The sequence below is a fragment of the Bufo gargarizans genome, chromosome 3 (genome assembly GCF_014858855.1).
Source record: "Bufo gargarizans isolate SCDJY-AF-19 chromosome 3, ASM1485885v1, whole genome shotgun sequence".
Lineage (NCBI taxonomy): Eukaryota > Metazoa > Chordata > Amphibia > Anura > Bufonidae > Bufo > Bufo gargarizans.
This window is the reverse complement of record NC_058082.1, coordinates 386,854,860-386,876,833: the sequence shown is the minus strand read 5'-3', so window position 1 is coordinate 386,876,833 and position 21,974 is coordinate 386,854,860. Positions and strand designations below refer to the sequence as shown.

The 21,974-nt window shown below is 45.5% G+C and overlaps 1 protein-coding gene across 7 annotated transcripts in view; it reads left to right on the top strand.

Annotated features, from left to right (window-relative positions):
• Positions 1–844: 844 nt before the first annotated feature.
• The window catches only part of NAV1 (neuron navigator 1), a 482,667-nt gene continuing 461,537 nt past the window's right edge, over positions 845–21,974 (top strand). For 5 of the 7 annotated variants that reach the window (XM_044288207.1, XM_044288204.1, XM_044288205.1 and 2 more), the window contains exons 1-3: positions 845–938; positions 1,333–1,857; positions 12,855–12,959. In XM_044288207.1, coding sequence (XP_044144142.1) covers positions 1,347–1,857; positions 12,855–12,959 — 616 coding nt within the window. In that variant the 5' untranslated portion in view covers positions 845–938; positions 1,333–1,346. The remainder of the gene's footprint in view (positions 939–1,332; positions 1,858–12,854; positions 12,960–21,974) is intronic. The other 2 variants (XM_044288210.1, XM_044288206.1) reach the window with 1 other exon arrangement.

Sequence of the window (21,974 nt, the reverse complement as noted above, 5' to 3'; positions counted from 1 at the left end):
TTATTTGCCAAGAATCTCACATTTATGACCTAGCAATAGCATTTGTAGTGGTACAGCATTGGTAGTGGTACATTTCCTATAGTGAGTATAGTACTATTTACTTTCTTATTTATGTGTGCAGAGCGCTTTTGCATTGTCTGTTTTTTTTTTTTCCATTATTAGAAGCACCAGAGGCTTAAAAAGGTGGACTGCACCTTTAATAGGTCGCTCTCCGCAGTGAACGGCCTGCATTTCAGACTCCACAGTGAGGACCATCGTATAGTCCAGCATGTGGTCCTGAAATCACGGACGATTTAACCTGCTGCAATAGAAAACAGCGGTAAGTCTATAGAGACTCTGTCACGCTACAAAGCTCAGCAGATGTTAGTGAAAATACGTCGGAAATGCGTAAAAACTCGGCCTTGCGCGAGAATTTGGGCGAGACTGTAAGTGCCGCTGAGCCCTCTAGGGGGCCACATCCGATCAGCTCAAACAATGAGGCGCAGGAGCCTGTGAGCTCGGACCACAGTGCGACATTGGCAGCAAGGTTCTGCCCGCCCTTCTGCAAACGGCAGCCTGGCACAGTACTCGCCTTAAGGAGAATGATTGCTGACAGCAGGCATCATTCACCAGTGCCGCACGTGTCTTCATACATAGCCCCAAGGTCCCTATATTGATGGAAAACCCAATGCCACTGGTACATTGCAGCAGAACGCCTCCTGCTTTCTGTGGCAGTCCCCCTTCTGCCACTATACACACACACTACAAGTCGTCGCCCCTCGGAGCTGCGCTTTGCAGTCCCTCCTCCTCTTTCTTCGCATGTCTCTTTGCCTCCTCCTTCCTGACGCTTCCTCTCTCTACTTCCCTCCTCCCTTTCTCTCAGCATCCTTGGGGACGTACAGGAAAGAGAAAGCGGAGGGAGTGCCCTCGGCTTCACCACCGTTAGGACCAAAAACGGGGTACGTTGTCCTTCTGATTGCGGTCAGTTGTGACTGGGTGTTAGTGGTCGCTGCTGGAGCCGTGGGTTCCTCTCATTATTCGCCTTAGCCTGTCTCCTCAGACCATCCTGCTGCTCCAGCGTCTGTGCTGTGCCTTCCTCCTTCCATTTGCTGTATTATCCGTGCTTCTGTCTATCGATACTACATTACACCACCACCATTTTCCATCCTTGTAAAATCTGCTCCCCCCCCCCCATTCTTTCTCCATTTTCCTTATGTCATTTTCTCGGATTCGGATACATTGCAGCTTCATTTGTCATTCACCTTAGGCCAGTGGTGCCAAGCTTGTCATGCATGCCCTGTCTTTACTAAAGCCCTCCCTTGTAATTTCTCTCCCCTGTCCTTCTTGCTCCAGGAAAGCCAGGTGAAATGATGCAGAGGAAAGTAAAGCCTCCCCCAGGGGTGGGTCCAGGCCGCTCTGCAGAACTACGTGTTTTTCGTGGCCCCCCAAGTACGGCCCATGAATCTCGTCTACCTGGTGCACCTCTTAGACGCCAGAGGTCTCTTACAAATCTTTCCGTGTTGACCGATGCTGAGAAGAAATTACGCCTGTGTGGTCCTGACTGGTGTGATGACCTATCTGCAGTGACGCCTCCAAGGAACCATAATGTGGGCCCCCCATCACCTGCCATGTCCAGGGTGCTATCTCGCTCAGAACACTCCCTTCTTCAACCCAGGACACCTAGCCGCATTCCCCGTGGTCCATATGCTGAGGTAAAACCACTAAGTAAAACCTCAGACACCACCACTGGTGGCCCCCCAGCAGAAGACCCTACAAAAGAGCCTTCTGAGGACAAGAAGGCATTCCTCAAAGTGGACCCCGAACTAGTGGTGACTGTTCTGGGCGATCTGGAGCAGCTGCTCTTCAGTCAGATGTTGGGTAAGAAAAAAGCACAATGATGAATCTGTAAATTCTCTGTGAAGTGAGTCAGCGCATGGGGCCTGGATTCAGATATTTCTGTTCCCTATAACATAACAGGTCTTCAGAATCTTTAATCAAAAGGGTTGTGCCTTAAAATCATTCACCTGGATCTGAATATCTAATGGTATGTAATTAGATATTTCGGACATTGCTGGGGAAGAAGCTACAGCAGAAAGGACACGCCCCTGAGCTGTGGTAGGGAAAGAGTTGTAGCAGAAAGGACGTCCGCTGAGCTGTGGTGGGGAAGACGCTACAGCAGAAAGGACACGCCCATGAGCTGTGGTAGGGAAAGAGTTGTAGCATAAAGGACACCCCCCCCATTTCAATGGGTCTGTGTACATGAGCATTTTTTTTTCACGTATCAGTTCTGCGTTGTGTGAAAATTGCAGCATCTTCTATATTCTGCGTTTGTCACGCAGCCCTGGCCCCATAGAAGTGAATGGGGCTTCAGTGAAAAACGAGCAAGTGCAGATGCAATGTGTTTTTCACTGATGGTTGCTAAGAGATGTTGTTTATAAACCTTAATTTTTTTATCACGTGTGTGAAAAACGCATCAAAACGCATTGCACCCGCACAGAATCGCAAATGGTGCGAGTTTCACTGAATACATCCGGAGCCAATCCGGAGCGCTCATGTGAAAGAGGCCTTAATTCTATTTTGCAATTCCTCTCTTATTCCTTTTATAATCGAATTCATAAATTGACAATGTACAGGCAGCGCCACACTGGGTAGAGACACACCACTTTTTACAAGGCGGTTGTTAATACCCAGCTGACAATTTATTCCTATCTTTCTAGGAGGAAGAAAAGAGTAATGGTACAATGCAAGTAAAGTGATGTATTAGGGCAGGGCTGGCCAACCTGCGGCTCTCCAGTTGTTGTAAAACTACAACCTCCACCATGCCGTGCTGTACGCTGATTTTCGCTGGCCCCATAGAAAATGAATGGAGGGCTTCTGCACATGCGCAGTGCACCCTCCTTCACTTTTGGGGCTCTATTCTCGATATAGGTGCGGGTCCCGACCCGAACATATAAGACAATGGGTGCATATCCTAGCGATATGCCCCGATTGCCCATGATGAGACGACCCCTTTAAATGATCACTGTTCAATCCTGGATGAATCCGTTTTGTCCAGATCAGATTGTATTAAATAGAATTTGAACAAACTGGATCCGGCATTAAAATCAGTGTAAGTCAATGGGTGCTGGATCTTATTTTTTGGGTAATGAAAAAAAATTGTTCCAGTACCCTTGACTTACATAGACTTTTCATGCTTGAACCTGCATTCCCAGAATTTAATGGAGGCCGGTATGTCACCAGAAGAGGTAGTATTTAGCATAGGTTCCTGTCCTAAAGAGATCACCTTGACGCTGGGGGACAGGTACAAATGATTATTTGCCAAGAATCTCACATTTATGACCTAGCAATAGCATTGGTAGTGGTACATTTCCTATAGTGAGTATAGTACTATTTACTTTCTTATTTCTGTGTGCAGAGCGCTTTTGCATTGTCTGTTTTTTGTAATGTTCCATTATTAGAAGCACCCGAGGCTTAAAAAAGGTGGACTGCGCCTTTAATAGGTCACTCTCCGCAGTGAACGGCCTGCATTTCAGACTCCACAGTGAGGACCATTGTACAGTCCAGCATTTGGTCCTGAAATCACGGATGATTTAACCTGCTACAATAGAAAACAGCGGTAAGTCCATAGAGACTCTGTCACGCTACAAAGACGGATAGCTGTAGGCAGACAGGGCATGATGGAAGCTGTAGTTTTAAAACAGCTGGAGGGCCGCAGGTTGGCCATCCCTTTATTAGGGTCTATACACTATTCTATCAGTGATTGTGACCCCAAACCAGGTGCACCTCTAAATACAGAACAGGTGCAGATCTTTCCCTTAGGCTAGGTCTACACAACGATATTTGTCGCGCAACACATAGGACACAACTACACTGCAACATGTGTCGCGCGACATTGATGTCGCACCAATGTTGCGGGACAATTTTTAGAATGATAGTCTATGGTGTTCCACTGCGACATGCGATGACTGTGACGCAAATGGATTTTTTGCAACTGTTGTGTCGCATGTTGCAGTGCAACACCATAGATTATCATTATAAATATTGTCGCTCGACAAATGTCGTCTTGTAAACCTAGCCTTATGTTGCAGAGCTTCAAGGTATACCCTCAATATCTTCACTTAAATCCCCTTGTAGCTGAAGAAGCAGGTCAATATCCAAGAGACAATTTCCCCAGTAACTGGACGACACACAGTTTGGGAGTCAACTGACTTTACTAGGCATGCGCACCTGGTTTCAAACCTCCAACAGCCTCATTTACATACAATACATAGATTACTATGGTACAAGGAAAGGTAGGGTCAGACAATAGCAAGAGCTGATGGGAGGTTGAGGGGGGACACTGCAGCTAGTTTAAACTGGTCTCCCAGTGTCCCTGAGACAACACCCTGCTGGGGAAACAATGGGTCAGAAAAAGGGGGGAGGGGAAGAGGTACAGACAAGAAAGACATTCTATAAGTGGCGATGTTTGCCACAATGCTCCCCCAGAACCAAGCCGGCATACACAGTCTGATCCCAACGGATCGGCTTGGGGATGTCCGAAGGAGTGCTCACAGATCACTTTTCAAGTTCAGTTTGTCTGGATAACCCGTCGGCGTTGCCATTTTGCTTCCCAGGGCGGTAGTGAATGGTAAAGTCAAAAGGCTGCAGCGCCAAACTCCAGTGCAGCAGCCTGGCATTGTCTCCTGACACCCTGTTAAGCCACACCAATGGGTTGTGATCTGTGAGTAAGGAAAAGAGTTGTCCATACAAATAGGGCTGCAGCTTTTTAAGGGCCCACACCACGGCCAGGCATTCTTTTTCTATGGCGGCGTAGCTTACTTCCCGGAGTAAAAGTTTTCTGCTTAAGTAAGCCACTGGATGCTCGCCGCCATCTTCTCCGACTTGGCTCAGTTCTGCCCCCAATCCAAACATAGAAGCGTCTGTGTGGACGAGAAAGCGTTTAGTTGGATCAGGGGCGGCAAGTACAGCTGAACAGTTCACCTAACTGAACCTCTTCCAGGTCCTCTTTCTGGCCCTCTTTCTCTAGGAGGTCTGGGAGAGGTAAATTGTCAAAGTCCTCTGCGGCAGAGGCGCAAATAGCGGTCACCTCTTCTATGCGCTCGTAGTAGGGCTTCAGCATGTTCACATGGAGTATGCATCTGCCCCCTGCTCCAGCGCACGGGCCGAACACATAGGTGGTATCGCAGATTTGCTCCACCACCTTGTATAGGCCCTGCCAGGAGGCCTGCAGCTTGTCATTAGGGACTGGCCGTAGGATTAACACCTTCTGCCCGACCTGAAAACTGCGGTCCCTGGCCCCCTTATCATACCATCTGCGCTGTCGTTGCTGGGCCGCTTGGAGGTTAGTACGTACCGTCTGGGTCAGAGCCTCCAAGCGTTCCCTAAACTCCAGCACGTATGGGACAATAGGGGTACCATTCGTAGTTACCCCTCCCTCCCAGTGTTCTCTGATAAGGTCTAAGGGACCCCTCACTCTCCTCCCGAACAATAATTCAAAAGGGGAGAATCCCGTGGATTCTTGGGGTACTTCCCTATAGACAAAGAACAAGTGGGGCAAAAACCGTTCCCAGTCTTTTTGAGTGTCTATGAGCATGCAGATCATCTGTTTAAGTGTTCCGTTAAACCGTTCACATAGCCCGTTGGACTGGGGGTGGTAGGCAGAGTTTAAGATCGGTTTCACCCCACACACTTTCCAGAGTTGGTGGGTGACCTCTGCAGTGAACTGGGTGCCCCTATCCGATATAATCCCCCGGGGAAATCCCATACGGGAGAATATTCGCATAAGGGCATTGGCTATAGTCTCTGCATGTACATTGGTAAACGCCACTGCCTCTGGGTATCTAGTGGCGTAGTCCACTACGGTCAAGATGTATTTCTTGCCGGAGGGACTGGGTTTCGCTAGGGGGTCCTATTATGTCTACAGCTACTCGACTGAAGGGTTCTTCAATTATGGGCAGGGATCTGAGTTTGGCTTTATAGCGATCCCCTCTCTTCCCTACCCTCTGGCAGGTATCGCACGTTTGACAGTATTGTCTAATATCCTTTGAGATACCTGGCCAGAAGAAGTTTGTTCGTCTGATTCCTTAATGTCCTGATAATGGTATATCGTGCGCGATGCACAGCAACTCTTGTCTATACTTTCGGGCTACCTTCTCTGCATAGCGGTATATGAGACCTTTGTCCCAAGCATATCTCTCTCCATCCAACCCTCCTTGGTCCTTGTTTATCCTATCTTTATATACCTGCAAGGAGGGATCTAGGGCCACCTCACTGCCAAATTCCAGGGGGGCATCCCAGGGGAGAATAGGAGGGGTGTGTGGCATATTCTTTACCTGAGCCTCAGAGTGATCGGATGGAGCCGTGGTGCGTGCTGCCGGGTAACAACCGGGTAGGCCTCTTGGATAGTTTGTTGAGGGACAAAAGCAGAGGTGAGCTCCCCCAAGTCGTTGCCCAAAATAACATCAGCGGGCAAATCCTGCATAATTCCCACTTCCACGTTTCCATTCCCTGTCCCCCAATTCAAATGCAACTTGGCAGTGGGAACTTTGTAAATTGCTCCCCCTGCCACCCGTACAGCTACACAGTCTCCGGTGAGGGTGTGCTTAGGCACCAAATGATTTCGGACCAGGGTTAACGTGGCCCCAGAGTCACATAATCCTTGTATACTCTTCCCCTCCATGTGTACCACCTGGCGGTGGCCCTGGCGGTTGTCTGAGGCGGCTTGTATGGGGTTTACCTCGTGTAGGATTCCCAGAGGCTCTTCTATTGAGGTGACTGTGGATGTTGGGAGCACAGATCCTCTTTGGCAGCAGTGTACTGCAGCCCGATTGGGGGAGGAGGACCCTGGTGGTTCCAGTTCTGGCAAGGTCGGTTACGTGGGCAGTCTCTCTGGATGTGCCCCTGTTGGTTGCAGGTGTGGCAGCGGATCGGTGGTCGGGTATTGTACCTAGGAGGGTACTGGTTGTGGCTCGCGGCTGGTCGTGGGTGAGCCAACGTAGTCAAACGTAGTCACTGCTGGCAGAGGGGTGGTAGATCCATACGTGGTTCGGTGTGGTGTGCGTTGGTCTCGCCTGGTGTCTTGGAACTCGTCAGCTAGCTTGGCTGCCTCTGGTAGGGTACAGGGTTTGCGATCTCGTACCCAATTTTGCAGTTCTGTGGTTAGTCCATTAAATGGCATACCGTGCTAGGATGGCTTGTTTGACTTTGTGATCATTTCTGATGTCTTCGTCTGGGACTGTTCGGTATGCCTCTGCGGCGCGGCCTGACAATCTACCTGCCAGCAGGGGCTGATGTCGTTTAGCTGGCACAACCTTTCGAAATCCTGTAGGTATTCGTCAATATCACTTTCTCCTTCTGTGTAATTTTTAAAAGCTTGGTGGGTGCTGGAGCTCCTTCCCCGACTCGCCGAATAGCGTTTTGCTTAGCTACAATGTATTTGTGTACATCTGCCATCAGTCTTTCTAGTGTCTCCACGGAGGGGGTGTTTGGGTAAAAAGCTATTGAGCTCTCTTGTAAATGGTGCCATATTCAACAATAACCTTACAACAAATTTAATAATACACAAACACACCAAGTGGATGAAAAGGCCGCGGTCTTTATTAACTTATTAGGGGTTACATAACTCAACCATTAAAACCAATATAAAACCAAATTAATAATATTCAAGTCCATTTACTGAATTAATTTAAATCCACCCAGAATTCTGAGCGACTAACCCCCCCCTCAAAGAAACAAAGACCGCGACAGAACGTTCAGGGAGGGTGGGCGGGACAAGCCTCTTCTCTGATCTTGACACGACGACTGAACTCCTCAGGTACGATACCTTCTTAACTAGGAAGACTTCCCGCCGAACCGCTCCACCAACCAATCCAGGACCTGGATAAAATTAGAACAGGGCCCAGCAACCAGACAGCAACCGACTTAACCAATAATAATCACTGTCCACTCAGCCTTACTGACCAATCCTGAAGCTGCCCGGTATCCAGCTGGCTCACATCACCTGGGGAAGATAAAAACACAGGGAAACAGAACAGGGGAAAGGGCAGAAAACCCAAGCCCCTAGCAACCTATGTCTCAATGGCACCATGAGGTGCTGAGCCCATTCAGGCTAAGCCCCTATCATGGTGCCATATTCAACAATAACCTTACAACAAATTTAATAATACACAAACACACCAAGTGGATGAAAAGGCCGCGGTCTTTATTAACTTATTAGGGGTTACATAACTCAACCATTAAAACCAATATAAAACCAAATTAATAATATTCAAGTCCATTTACTGAATTAATTTAAATCCACCCAGAATTCTGAGCGACTAACCCCAACAGGCAAGCGAGGATTCATCCGCACTTGCCCCCCCCACCAATAAAACCGCAGCCCTTTCAATCATTACTTGCAAACCATTAATAAAAATGTCAAGCCCAATATCCGAGAGGTGAACCAAATCCTCTCGATATAACCCACGGATTGACCCCTCCAACTCCAAATGACGATGAGACCACCCATTCACTATTGGCATGAATTTCTCCAAGCCTCGATTAATCCTTCTACGAATCTTATCTAAAAATCTCAGCTGAGGATTGTTCCACAAAAAACGAGGGATAATCTCTGAAAAAATCAAAACCACCCCAGGGATGCGCTTATTAATAAAAACTAAATCTCTCTTCATTTCAGCTAACAAATCTAGCGTTTTATTTCTACCTAAATCATTCCCACCCACATGGAAAATAATCACATGCGGAGGTAAGTGTGACTGTAACTCCCCTTTCAAAATAGGAACCACATGACTCCATTTCATACCTCTGAACCCAAACCAATATATACAAACATATGGAATATTGAAAAATACTTGCTGGGAATAATTACGGACCGAAGATCTCCTTTCCGCCCAGAAAATGAACGAATGTCCCATAATCCAAATTCTAATCTCTTCAGAATCTGAAAAAGAATTATAATCATCACACTAGATTAGGTCTAACATATGCTCTATAGCAGTCCGACTCCCACCTACCAATTCTCTTTATCAGAGCTCCATCTAAACCCAATCTAGAAGCTTCCGTAGCTGCCCCGATACGAAAGGAGTGAGAGGAATAACGCTCAGAACCTAAACCCAACAAGCATAAACATTTCTTAAAAACAGCATTGAACTGAAATTTAGATAAAGACAAACCATTCTCATGAATCAAAAAAGAACTAGCGCCAACCGGGCGAACCATTAAAAACTCCTTAACTGACTGAACAGGACAAACTTCCGAATTACCCAGCTTATTCAAGGTAAAAACCAAACCTTTCCCCAACTGATCTGTTTTCGACTTTGACACCGAAATCAAAACTGAATCACTACCCAACTTAACATCCAACAAACCTAATGGAGACACTGACTGAGTATTTGGTGCCACTAACTCACTCAATCTAAAGGCCCCAAAGAATGCTAAAACAAATGCCACTTTAAACAGCCGGAACTCAAACAAAGAAGACGCTACCTGCTCCAAAACCGACACTAACCTCTTTAACAGCTCAAAAGTAACCGGCCGACGCATATCAGCTACAAACGAATCCTTCCGAATACCCTTCAACAACTGCTTCACAATAAAGGAACTATTAATCGGAGCAAGACCTGCTAATTTAAAAAAGAAAGAAATACCAGCCAGAGTCTTCTGAATAGCCGAATAACCCAGACCCATCCTAACTAAACTACAACTAAAATCTAAAATTGAACCCATATCACCTTCAAAAACCCCAACATTCCTATCTCTACAAAAACCCAACCATTTATTCCAAGCTAATTCATACCCACTCCACGTATTAGGTGCTAACGAATTCCGAATGAGCTCGTTCACTAATGCCAAATTACTTCCCATAAGTAAGCCGGACAAGGGATGCCTTCCTTCTTCGCGTCTGGAACCAGCCTTTGAAACTCCTTCCACTGTGCACGAGAAAGAGAATCTGCTATTACATTTTCTTTACTTGGTAAATACTTTGCCCTCAACCAAACGTTTCTAGCCAGGCAACATCTAACCAAAACCTGCAACAACTTCACTACTAATTTATTATTAGATGATAAGCAATTTACTGCAAAAAATACGCCTTTATTATCAGTATATAATAACACCCTCTTGTTAGCCAACTCACAACCCCATATTACTAAGGACACTACCACCGGGAACAACTCCAATAAAACTAAATTCTTCGTAAACCCTTCTGATCTCCATGACTCCGGCCACGCCTCCGCTGACCACTGACCATCTAGAAATGCCCCATAACCCCAAGAACCCGATGCATCAGTAAACAGCCTCAACTCAGCTGCCTCCACAAAATCGCCTTGCCAAATACTTGCTCCATTAAAATTAACTAAAAATTCCTCCCATACTCTCAAATCATCCTTAAGCTCTTTCTTCAAACGGACATGAGCTCCTGGAGACTTCACTCCACTCGTAGCCATATACAACCTCCTAGAAAAAATCCTACCAATTGGAATCACCCTAGATGCAAAAGCAAACAAACCCAATAGACTTTGCAGCTCCTTTAAAGTTGTCTTCTTAGCTAACAACATTCTCCTAATTAATGACAACAACTTCTCAATTTTCTCACCTGGCAACCTAAACTCCATTGCAACGGTGTCAATAGTTATGCCTAAAAACTCAATAGAACAACAAGGTAACACAGTTTTTTCTACCGCTAGCGGAACACCAAAAAACCTACATACTTCATAAAAACGATTCAATAAACGAAAACAAACCTCCGAACCTGCTGGACCAATAAACAAAAAGTCATCTAAATAATGCAGCAAACCACCAACTTTAACATTAAACATGCAAACCCAGTGAAGGAACGACGAAAAAGATTCAAAATAGGAACATGACAAAGAAAAACCCATGGGCAAACACATAACATAGAAAAAACTCCCATCAAATTGAAAACCTAAGGAGTTGAAACCCTCAGGGCATACTGGCAATAAACGAAAAGCGGATTTAATGTCTGCCTTTGCCACTAAACAATCTTTACCAAATGAATTTAATAATTTTATAGCATCATCAAAGGAACTGTAAGAGACTGAACATAACTGATCATCGATTTCATCATTCAAAGAGCATTTTTCTGGATAGGATAGATGATGAATAATCCTAAACTCATTCATAGCTTTCTTAGGCACTAAACCTAAAGGGGAAACACGAAAATCTTCAAAAGGGGGGTAACAAAAGGGGCCTGCTACCCTACCAGATGCTACTTCTTTAACAATTTTCTCTCTAACAATATCCATATTCTCTGAAACGGACCTCAAATTATCACATAAAAGACAACCTGGCCCTTTAAAAGTAGGAACGAAAAAACCCGCTGAAAAACCCTTAATTAATAACTCTGCTTTCTCCTTGTTTGGGTATATTTCTAGCCAAGGCAGCATGTTTTGCAGGATCACTGGAGTCCGCACCCCTCGCATACTCCCGGTTATTGGCAACCTGCTGAGATCCAAAGGGCCTTTTAAAACACCTAAACATTGGATGCGGACCCGCACAAATGGAGCATTCATGTTTATACCTGCACGAACTCAACCATTTGCACGCCGATTCGTTAAAGGCAAAACATAAGCCCTTCTTAAACGAACTCTGTGAACCTGCAACCTGCTGCCTATTGCCTGACACCGTCCTTTGAGGTAACATTAAACTCAACCATAAACCTACGTCTTTGTTACCCCATTTCAATCCAGGATGCACCGCCAGCTTTGTCTAAAAGTTTCATCATAATGAAACCATGAAAGCCCACCGAAATTACGATAAGCTTCCAATATAGTATCAACATGCTGAAACAGACCCACACCCAGTTGCGGATACTTACTAACTAAAATGGAAGCATAAATTGAAAAAGCCTGTAACCAATTGTTAAATGATTTAACAATACCCCTTCGCCTTTCTTCCTCTGATTTTTCATCCGTCTTTTTATCTACCTTAAAAACCTCTTTGGCAGACGGCAGTAGAGACAAAATGTCCACATACTCACGCCGCCAAATTTTTTCCTTTACTACATTAGACAGATGAAAGCCCAGAGGAGAAGCTTCACATGACAATGCTTCTTTTAAACATGCTTCATTAACCCCTACCGCATTTTCCAGAACCGGACCCCCTCCGCCAGAAGCTAAACTAGCCGCCGGCAAAGGGGGATCCACCCACGCCACTGATGGCGATTCCGCTGGCTGCACTGAACCTACTCTATTTCCTTTAGCTAAATCAGACAACAATGCAGCTAAATCCTGCAAAAAAGACATATTAGGGTTAATAGACAGCAATGCATGCCTGTCTGCAATCTCACCCCTGGGTGGCTGAATGATGTCTTCAGGCGGCGACACAGCTATCTCCTCTAAACCAGGCTGCGAGACCGCCGACCTGGGAGGAGACTGCTGGTGCCTGCCCTGATTGCTGGTCCTCTGCGGCGAATAGACCCTCCTGGGTCTCTTCCTCCTGCTGGAGCTCCTTGTAGCGGTGGCCGACGGCAGCTCCCCAGCGGCGACTCCCACTTCCTGGTTCGCCACCGGTGATGACGAACTTCCGGCCGCGACATGATGAAAACTTGGCACCGCCATCTTCCGGCGCATGCGCCGTCCCGACTCTTTCGTTTCGCTGCGTACCGGTACCCTGCGACATCAGCACCTCCCCGGCCAACAACCTGCGCAGCCATTCATCGCCGCCACAGGTAAGAGCTCTATTGCGAATGTGGCCGAGGAGAGCCTCTGTACTGCTAGGGTCCATCTTCAGCCGCAAACTCTTCTTCCGCTGCTGGTCTCCTTTGCTTCAGGGGCCGCAGAAACCAAACGACACTCGCCCCACTTATCGCATCAGGCGCCGCTTCACCGCTGCTTCACACCGCCGTTTTCTTCCTTCAGATGCCGACACCCGGAGCTCCTTCTTCACCGCCGATGCCTCCGGACCTCTTCCCCGACGTGGACAAGCCTCTTCTCTGATCTTGACACGACGACTGAACTCCTCAGGTACGATACCTTCTTAACTAGGAAGACTTCCCGCCGAACCGCTCCACCAACCAATCCAGGACCTGGATAAAATTAGAACAGGGCCCAGCAACCAGACAGCAACCGACTTAACCAATAATAATCACTGTCCCCTCAGCCTTACTGACCAATCCTGAAGCTGCCCGGTATCCAGCTGGCTCACATCACCTGGGGAAGATAAAAACACAGGGAAACAGAACAGGGGAAAGGGCAGAAAACCCAAGCCCCTAGCAACCTATGTCTCAATGGCACCATGAGGTGCTGAGCCCATTCAGGCTAAGCCCCTATCATTCCGTTGGCTCTGTCTCCTGTGGAGTTGCCGCAGTGGATCGCTCTGTCCCCCTCCATGAGTTCGGCCACAAGAGTAGCTTTGGTTTTGTTGCTGGCTTTTCTTCCCCTTGCTTCCAATAATTCCTTTAACGTAGTTCGTTCCAATGTTGCATAAACAAAACATTGCAGCTGAGGGCCACTATGGGGGATATTACTAATTCTTGGGCCTCTATAGGGGACATTACAAATGTTTGGGGCCTCTATGGGGGACAGTACCACTGCTGAAGGCCACTATGGGAGACATTACCACTGCTGAAGGCCACTATGGGAGACATTACCACTGCTGGGGTCCACTATGTGGAACATTATTACAAATGGGGGGCCACTATGGGGACATTATTACTGCTGGGGTCCACTATGTGGAACATTATTACTGCTGGGGTCCACTATGGGGAACATTATTACTGCTGGGGTCCACTATGGGGAACATTATTACTGCTGGGGTCCACTATGGGGGACATTATTCCTGCTGGGGACCTCTATGGGGGACATTATTACCCCCCGATGGTCTTGGTAGGATAGTGCCGGCTTGTGTGTGTCTCTTAGATACCACGATAGCGTGCGCTCTGGTCGGCGTCTTACGTGTGCTGGGATTGCCGTACTTTTCTTTGCTGCGCTGTCTCTAATTCAGGTGGCTATCTCGGTATATTCCGATAATTGGATTTTCTGTATAACCGTGAGGTTTGGACTGTCTTAAATTCATGTGCTGTCAACACCAAATGCGTTTCGGGACTATGGTACCTTCCGTAGAAAAGAAAAGAACAGCGATCCCAGCACACGTGGCGTCCAGAGAGCACGCTATTGTGGTATTTAAGAGACACACTCAAGCCGGCACTATCCTACCAAGACCATCGGAGGGTAATGTAGCCCTTGTGACAAATACACAGATTAACAGATCTATTGGCGTATGTGGCAATTATGATGAATGATTATACCAAAATGGCATTTCTCACAATATAATTGCGGTAATACATAGAGAAACTGCAAGAGAGATCAGGACAGTACATGCAAACCTCTGTCTGTTTAGTGAATCAAGAGGTATTGATCCATCCTCATTGGAGGGGATTTAGGAGGATTTTATTTTAAAATTTATTCCTATTCTATTCACATTTTGGAAGAATCATTGAGTCACACTGCAGCGGGACTTGTTGTCCACATGATTATTTGGAGGAAACCTGAATAGACATCAGATTTTTTTACTCTGCTGCGATTTTTATCTTGCAGATTATCATTCATATCAATATATCACTATTAATATAGTATTGTATATTTTTTCTCTAGTTGCATGTGTGCTATACTATATAGTAGTGTTGATTTATTGCAACCCACTATCCTCTGTGATTACTACTGGTGTGGCGCTCCAGGTGGACTAGTGCTCATTATAGCAATACGATTTTACCCCATATCTAAGGGGGAGCACTGAGACCCACGTGGAGCATCCACACAGGGATCCACAGAAGGATTTGAAATAGCATATTGATACTATTGAGATTATAGTCAGGCCCGCGCAGACTATTTATTATATTTTATTTCTTATTGTGTGTATGCATTTTTAATAAATAGGGTTGACCATTCTACTAAATGTATCTGGTATACATTTGACCTCCTGATATTTGAGTGCCCTCCAATTATTGGTTTTATTTATTGTCAGAGCTTATCTATCCTTTCCCTGTACTATCCCCTCTGCACAGGTCTCAGAGCATGCCTAGAAAACTCTCCCATAGAGGTCAATAGAGTCCCCTCCTGACCATTGTGTCTATGGTCCATGGGCCTTCTAAATGCAGTTAAAGGGAGTCTGTCACCTCCATATGGCCATATACAGTGCTTACATGGCTCTGTAGCACACCTATACAGGATTGTAACGGTACCTTTGTTCTTTTCTTTAGACTTGCACCAGCTGGAAAAACAAAGTTTAATTCATATGCAAATGAGCACTTGCAAGTGCCCAGGGGCGGCGTTCAGTGTGTAGGGGCCCAGGGGCTCCGCCTTCTTCTCACTTTACTCCTCCCCAGCCTCTGCCTTTGCCCTATCGATGAGGCAAGAGACTTTTAGGGGGCGGGCAAAGGCAGAGACTGGGGAGGAGTAAAGTGAGAAGAAGGCAGAGCAGCCTGGGCACTTACACACTGAACTCCTCCCCTTGGCACTTGCGAGTGCTTATTTGCATATGAATTAAACTTTGTTTTTTCTGCTGGTGCAAGTCTAAATCTTGCTCAGGCAAGATGGCAGCCCCCATAATCATGTTCATGAAATAGAAGAAAGAAGTCTGTAAGCCAAAAATAAAAACAGATTAGAAAAAAAGGAGATATGTTATTATCTGGTCTTAACTAGCATAGAACATTTTTGTTAACACCTCTCCTTTAAAGGGAATATGTCATCTCAATTTTAGATTATTAATATACAGTGATACATGAGTAGTCCTGCAGATAAGTAGTCCAGATCACTGCCCCTGGTTCCTCCGCTATCAGGTTTCAGAGCTGCACTGAAATACACAGCCCAGACTGCTGTGCTGCCCTAACAGGATGGAGAAGACTCACGTGCGCATGAACAGCAGTCCTGACAATGTATCGCAACGCAGCTTTGACAGCAGAGAAACGGGGTGCAATAGAACAATAATCATCTGGACTCCTTATCTGCAGTACTAGTCATGTATTACAGTAGATAATGGTTCAAAATTGGGTTCCCTTCAAAGAGTACGTTTCACAGGTCTGGACATTATCATATAACTAGCAGGTTGTGTAGGGCATACTGATGGCATGTGTCAGTGCTTACTATTTTCTCTGTTCCCCCGCTATGCCCATCTGGTATGTAAATTCATACCATCAGCACAGGGAGAAGGAGACGGCCATGTTTCTCAATGGGTGTCTCCTACTGGCTGTGAGATGACCAATCACAGCGGAGAGCGTCACAGCCAGGGAGAAGGTTAGCTTTTTTTTTGAGAAACGGGGCCGTCTCCTCTCCCTGTGTCGATAGTATGAATTTACATACCAGGCGGGAAACCAATACGGGGGGCAGAGCGGGCATAGAGAAAATAGTAAGAGCTGTAACATGCCATCAAAACAATATTTCTTCCTAGGGGTCTCCTGGAATAAATGTAAATATAACTATGCCTACAATAATGTTGTGCCCTATACTACCCCTGGAATTCTGTACTGTCTGCACATCAGGTCGGGAATGGATCACATGTCCCCACAGTTGAGGAGGCAGGGGTTCTGAATAGCAGCAGCAGTCATAAAAATTCTTAAAGGGTCTAAAACTTTTCAAAAAGCATTTGATATATCATAGAGACATGTCAAAAGTTTAGATTGGTGGGGGTCTCAGCGCAGAGACCCCCCCTGATCCCTAGAACACGAGACAGGCTCCATAGATGTCTATGTGCGCTTCTTGATACCGTGCTCAGCAGTGAGGTGATAGCGCGCTCCATGTGCACACTTCTCTAACCCTATTTTAGGTATCTGTGGGGGTCTCAGAGCTCACACCCCCATCTATCTTTTAGACCCCTGTACTGCTCCATATTGTAGACAGTGGATATCTTTAAGCCCACCCATTGTTGTGCACACCATTGTGAAACCAGTCCTCAAGTCTCAGTAAAAGTGCAGATTGATGATAGAAAAAAAAAATTCAGGAGTTGATTCCTTGGAGAAAGTTAAAATATTGTGACCTAATCGAGGTTTAAGACTTTCCCAAACAAACTTCCCAGTGGCCCTCTGTAAGCTCCTGAAGAATGCCCTTGGTAGCAGGATGGGTACCATCTGAAAATGGTAAAGAAGCAATGCCCCTATTTACTGCATTAACACTATTAAACCAGGCATGCTCTCTGGTAGGGTTAATCATGCTGATTAAAACATTATGTTGGCTATGTTTGTAAGCAGAACCGTTCAGCACAGTGTTACATAAGCAGTGCTAATGAGGGCTACGTCTGGCCCCTTGTTGCTTGAATCACCTCCTTTGCATAATTGCATATGATTAAAAATGCAGATAATCTCATCAATGGTTCTTCCTACAGGTATCATTTTAATCAGCATGATCAACTGTACCAGGCAGAATTCCTGGTTTAATAAGGTTGATCATGCTGACAGATGCTCTTTAACCACTTCAACCCCGCTAGCTGAAACCCCCTTCATGACCAGGCCACTTTTTACACTTCTGCACTACACTACTTTCACCGTTTATCGCTCGGTCATGCAACTTACCACCCAAATGAATTTTACCTCCTTTTCTTCTCACTAATAGAGCTTTCATTTGGTGGTATTTTATTGCTGCTGACATTTTTACTTTTTTTGTTATTAATCAAAATGTAACGATTTTTTTGCAAAAAAATGAAATTTTTCACTTTCAGCTGTAAAATTTTGCAAAAAAAACGACATCCATATATACATTTTTCACCAAATGTATTGTTCTACATGCCTTTGATTTAAAAAAAATGTTTGGGCAAAAGTTATAGCGTTTACACACTATGGTACAAAAATGTGAATTTCCGCTTTTTGAAACAGCTCTGACTTTCTGAGCACCTGTCATGATTCCTGAGGTTCTACAATGCCCAAACAGTATAAAAACACCACAAATGACCCCATTTCAGAAAGTAGACACCCTAAGGTATTCGCTGATGGGCATAGTGAGTTTATAGAACTTTTTATTTTTTGTCACAAGTTAGCGGAAAATGATGATTTTTTATTTTTTTTCCTTACAAAGTCTCATATTCCACTAACTTGCGACAAAAAATTAAAAATTCTAGGAATTCGCCATGCCCCTCACGGAATACCTTGGGGTGTATTCTTTCCAAAATGGGGTCACTTGTGGTGTAGTTATACTGCCCTGGCAATTTAGGGGCCCATATGTGGGAGAAGTACTTTGCTATCAAAATCTGTAAAAAATGACCGGTGAAATCCGAAAGGTGCACTTTGGAATGTGGGTCCCTTTGCCCACCTAGGCTGCAAAAAATTGTCACACATCTGGTATCACCGTACTCAGGAGAAGTTGGGGAATGTGTTTTGGGGTGTCATTTTACATATACCCATGCTGGGTGAGAGAAATATCTTGGCAAAAGACAACTTTTCCCATTTTTTTATACAAAGTTGGCATTTGACCAAGATATTTTTCTCACCCAGCATGGGTATATGTAAAATGACACCCCAAAACACATTCCCCAACTTCTCCTGAGTACGGCGATACCAGATGTGTGACACTTTTTTGCAGCCAAGATGGGCAAAGGGGCACATATTCCAAAGAGCACCTTTCAGATTTTGCAGGCCATTTTTTTACACATTTTGATTGCAAAGTACTTCTCACACATTTGGGCCCCTAAATTGCCAGGGCAGTATAACTACCCCACAAGTGACCCCATTTTGGAAAGAAGACACCCCAAGGTATTCCGTGAGGGGCATGGCGAGTTCCTAGAATTTTTAATTTTTTGTCACAAGTTAGCGGAAAATGATGATTTTTTTAATTTATTTTTTTCCTTACAAAGTCTCATATTCCACTAACATGTGACAAAAAATAAAAAATTCTAGGAACTCGCCATGCCCCTCACGGAATACCTTGCGGTATCTTCTTTCCAAAATGGGGTCACTTGTGGGGTAGTTATACTGCCCTGGCAATTTAGGGGCCCAAATGTGTGAGAAGTACTTTGGAATCAAAATGTGTAAAAAATGGCCTGCGAAATCCGAAAGGTGCACTTTGGAATATGTGCCCCTTTGCCCACCTTGGCTGCAAAAAAGTGTCACACATCTGGTATCGCCGTACTCAGGAGAAGTTGGGGAATGTGTTTTGGGGTGTAATTTTACATATACCCATGCTGGGTGAGAGAAATATCTTGGCAAAAGACAACTTTTCCCATTTTTTTATACAAAGTTGGCATTTGACCAAGATATTTATCTCACCCAGCATGGGTATATGTAAAATGACACCCCAAAACACATTCCCCAGCTTCTCCTGAGTACGGCGATACCAGATGTGTGACACTTTTGCGCATCTAGGCTGCAAAAGTGCCCAAATTCCTTTTAGGAGGGCATTTTTAGACATTTGGATCCCAGACTTCTTCTCACACTTTAGGGCCCCTAAAAAGCCAGGGCAGTATAAATACCCCACATGTGACCCCACTTTGGAAAGAAGACAGCCCAAGGTATTCAATGAGGGGCATAGCCAGGGCCGGATTAAGAGCATCATGGGCCTGGTGCAGAAGATTTTAATGGGCCTTTTTATAGAAAAAAAATACCGCAACGCAGAGCAACTTTTTATAGCACAAATTAAGTGTGAATTTACGCAGAATTGCACATGTGAAAATACGCATGCATAAAGTTTGAAGTGTGAACGGGTCTGCGTAATCCCATTCAAATCTATTGGACTAAAGTTCATGCGTAATTTTGAAGCAGATTTACGCACGGGTTTGCGTGTGAAAAATCTGCTGTGTGAACTTAGCCTAAGTGTAAATCTCTGGCCACAGTTTAAATATACAGCCATCTACAGGGAGTGTAGAATTATTAGGCAAGTTGTATTTTTGAGGATTAATTTTATTATTGAACAACAACCATGTTCTCAATGAACCCAAAAAACTCATTAATATCAAAGCGGAATATTTTTGGAAGTAGTTTTTAGTTTGTTCTTAGTTTTAGCTATTTTAGGGGGATATCTGTGTGTGCAGGTGACTATTACTGTACATAATTAGGCAACTTAACAAAAAACAAATATATACCCATTTCAATTATTTATTTTTACCAGTGAAACCAATATAACATCTCAACATTCACAAATATACATTTCTGACATTCAAAAACAAAACAAAAACAAATCAGTGACCAATATAGCCACCTTTCTTTGCAAGGACACTCAAAAGCCTGCCATCTATGGATTCTGTCAGTGTTTTGATCTGTTCACCATCAACATTGCGTGCAGCAGCAACCACAGCCTCCCAGACACTGTTCAGAGAGGTGTACTGTTTTCCCTCCTTGTAAATCTCACATTTGATGATGGACCACAGGTTCTCAATGGGGTTCAGATCAGGTGAACAAGGAGGCCATGTCATTAGATTTTCTTCTTTTATACCCTTTCTTGCCAGCCACGCTGTGGAGTACTTGGACGCGTAATACCCCACATGTGGCCCCATTTCAGAAAGAAGACACCCCAAGGTATTCCGTGAGGGGCATATTGAGTCCATGAAAGATTAAAATTTTTGTCCCAAGTTAGCGGAAAGGGAGACTTTGTGAGAAAATACAAAAAAAATCTATTTCCGCTAACTTGTGCCACTAGTTCGCGCGGTACCACAGGCACCAATCCGTTCTAGAAACAAATGCCTAAAGAGGGCCACACTTGTGTAGAAATTGTCCACATAAAGATGGCACCCCTTGCCGAATAAGGGTGACACCAAGTCCCAGACTGTCTTCCCACTGCTCCCCAGGTAGTCAGGGCAACCGACCGGCTCCAGGGTCTGATCTTTTCCCTCATAGACACGAAATTTGTGGGTATAGCCTGTGGCCCTTTCACAGAGCTTATACAATTTGACCCCATACCGGGCGCGCTTGCTTGGGATGTATTGTTTGAAGCCAAGGCGCCCGGTAAAATGTATCAGGGACTCGTCTACACAGATGTTTTGCTCTGGGGTATACAAATCTGCAAATTTCAGGTTGAAATGGTCTATGAGGGGCCGAATTTTGTGGAGCCGGTCAAAAGCAGGGTGGCCTCTGGGACGGGAGGTGCTGTTATCACTAAAGTGCAGGAAACGCAGGATGGTCTCAAATCGTGTCCTGGACATAGCAGCAGAGAACATGGGCATGTGATGAATTGGGTTCGTGGACCAATATGACCGCAATTCATGCTTTTTAGTTAGAACCATGTTGAGGAGGCCCAAAAAAGTTTTAATTTCGGAAACTTGGACTGGTTTCCACCGGAAAGGCTGGGCATAAAAGCTTCCCGGGTTAGCGGTTATAAATTGTGTGGCATACCGGTTTGTCTCTGCCACAACTAAGTCTAAGAGCTCCGCAGTCAAGAACAGCTCAAAAAATCCCAGGGCCGAATCGATCTGAGCTGTCCCAACCCGAACTCCAGACTGGGCGGTGAAAGGGGGAACTACAGGTGTGGCTGAAGTTGGGGACTGCCAATCAGGGTTTGCCAGCACCTCAGGGATTCTAGGGGCTCTACGGGCACGTCTTTGCAGTGGCTGCGACGGGGTCACTACTGCACGTGCCACCGTACCAGCTTCAACTGCCCTTCTGGTGCTCGCTACTTCACCATGTTCTACGGCAGTGCTGGTACTAGGTCCAGGAAGGGCTGGGCTGCTGGTGTATGCCTCACCACGTAATCCGACAGCACCAGCCCCACTCTGCTGCTCTTGAAGCGGATCCAGCGCAACCTGCGGTCTAGCGACACGGGGCCGGGTACGCCTGGTGCTATCAGGGACCTCAGCCTCCTCGTCCGAACTTTGGGTCAGAGAGCCACTGCTTTCTACAGGTTCGTATTCTGACCCGCTAGATTCATCAAATGAGGGTACCCATTCCTCATCCGACTGGGTCAGAAGCCTGGAGGCCGCTGCGGTTGATAAAAAATATTAAAACAGATTTTTTTATTGCCGCAGCGCGTGTAAAGTGAATTTGCAGTGATCAAAAAAAAATATTTTTTGTCACGGCGGTGGGGTGGGCGTGGGTGAACGCACGTGTGGACGACCGATCAGGCCTGATC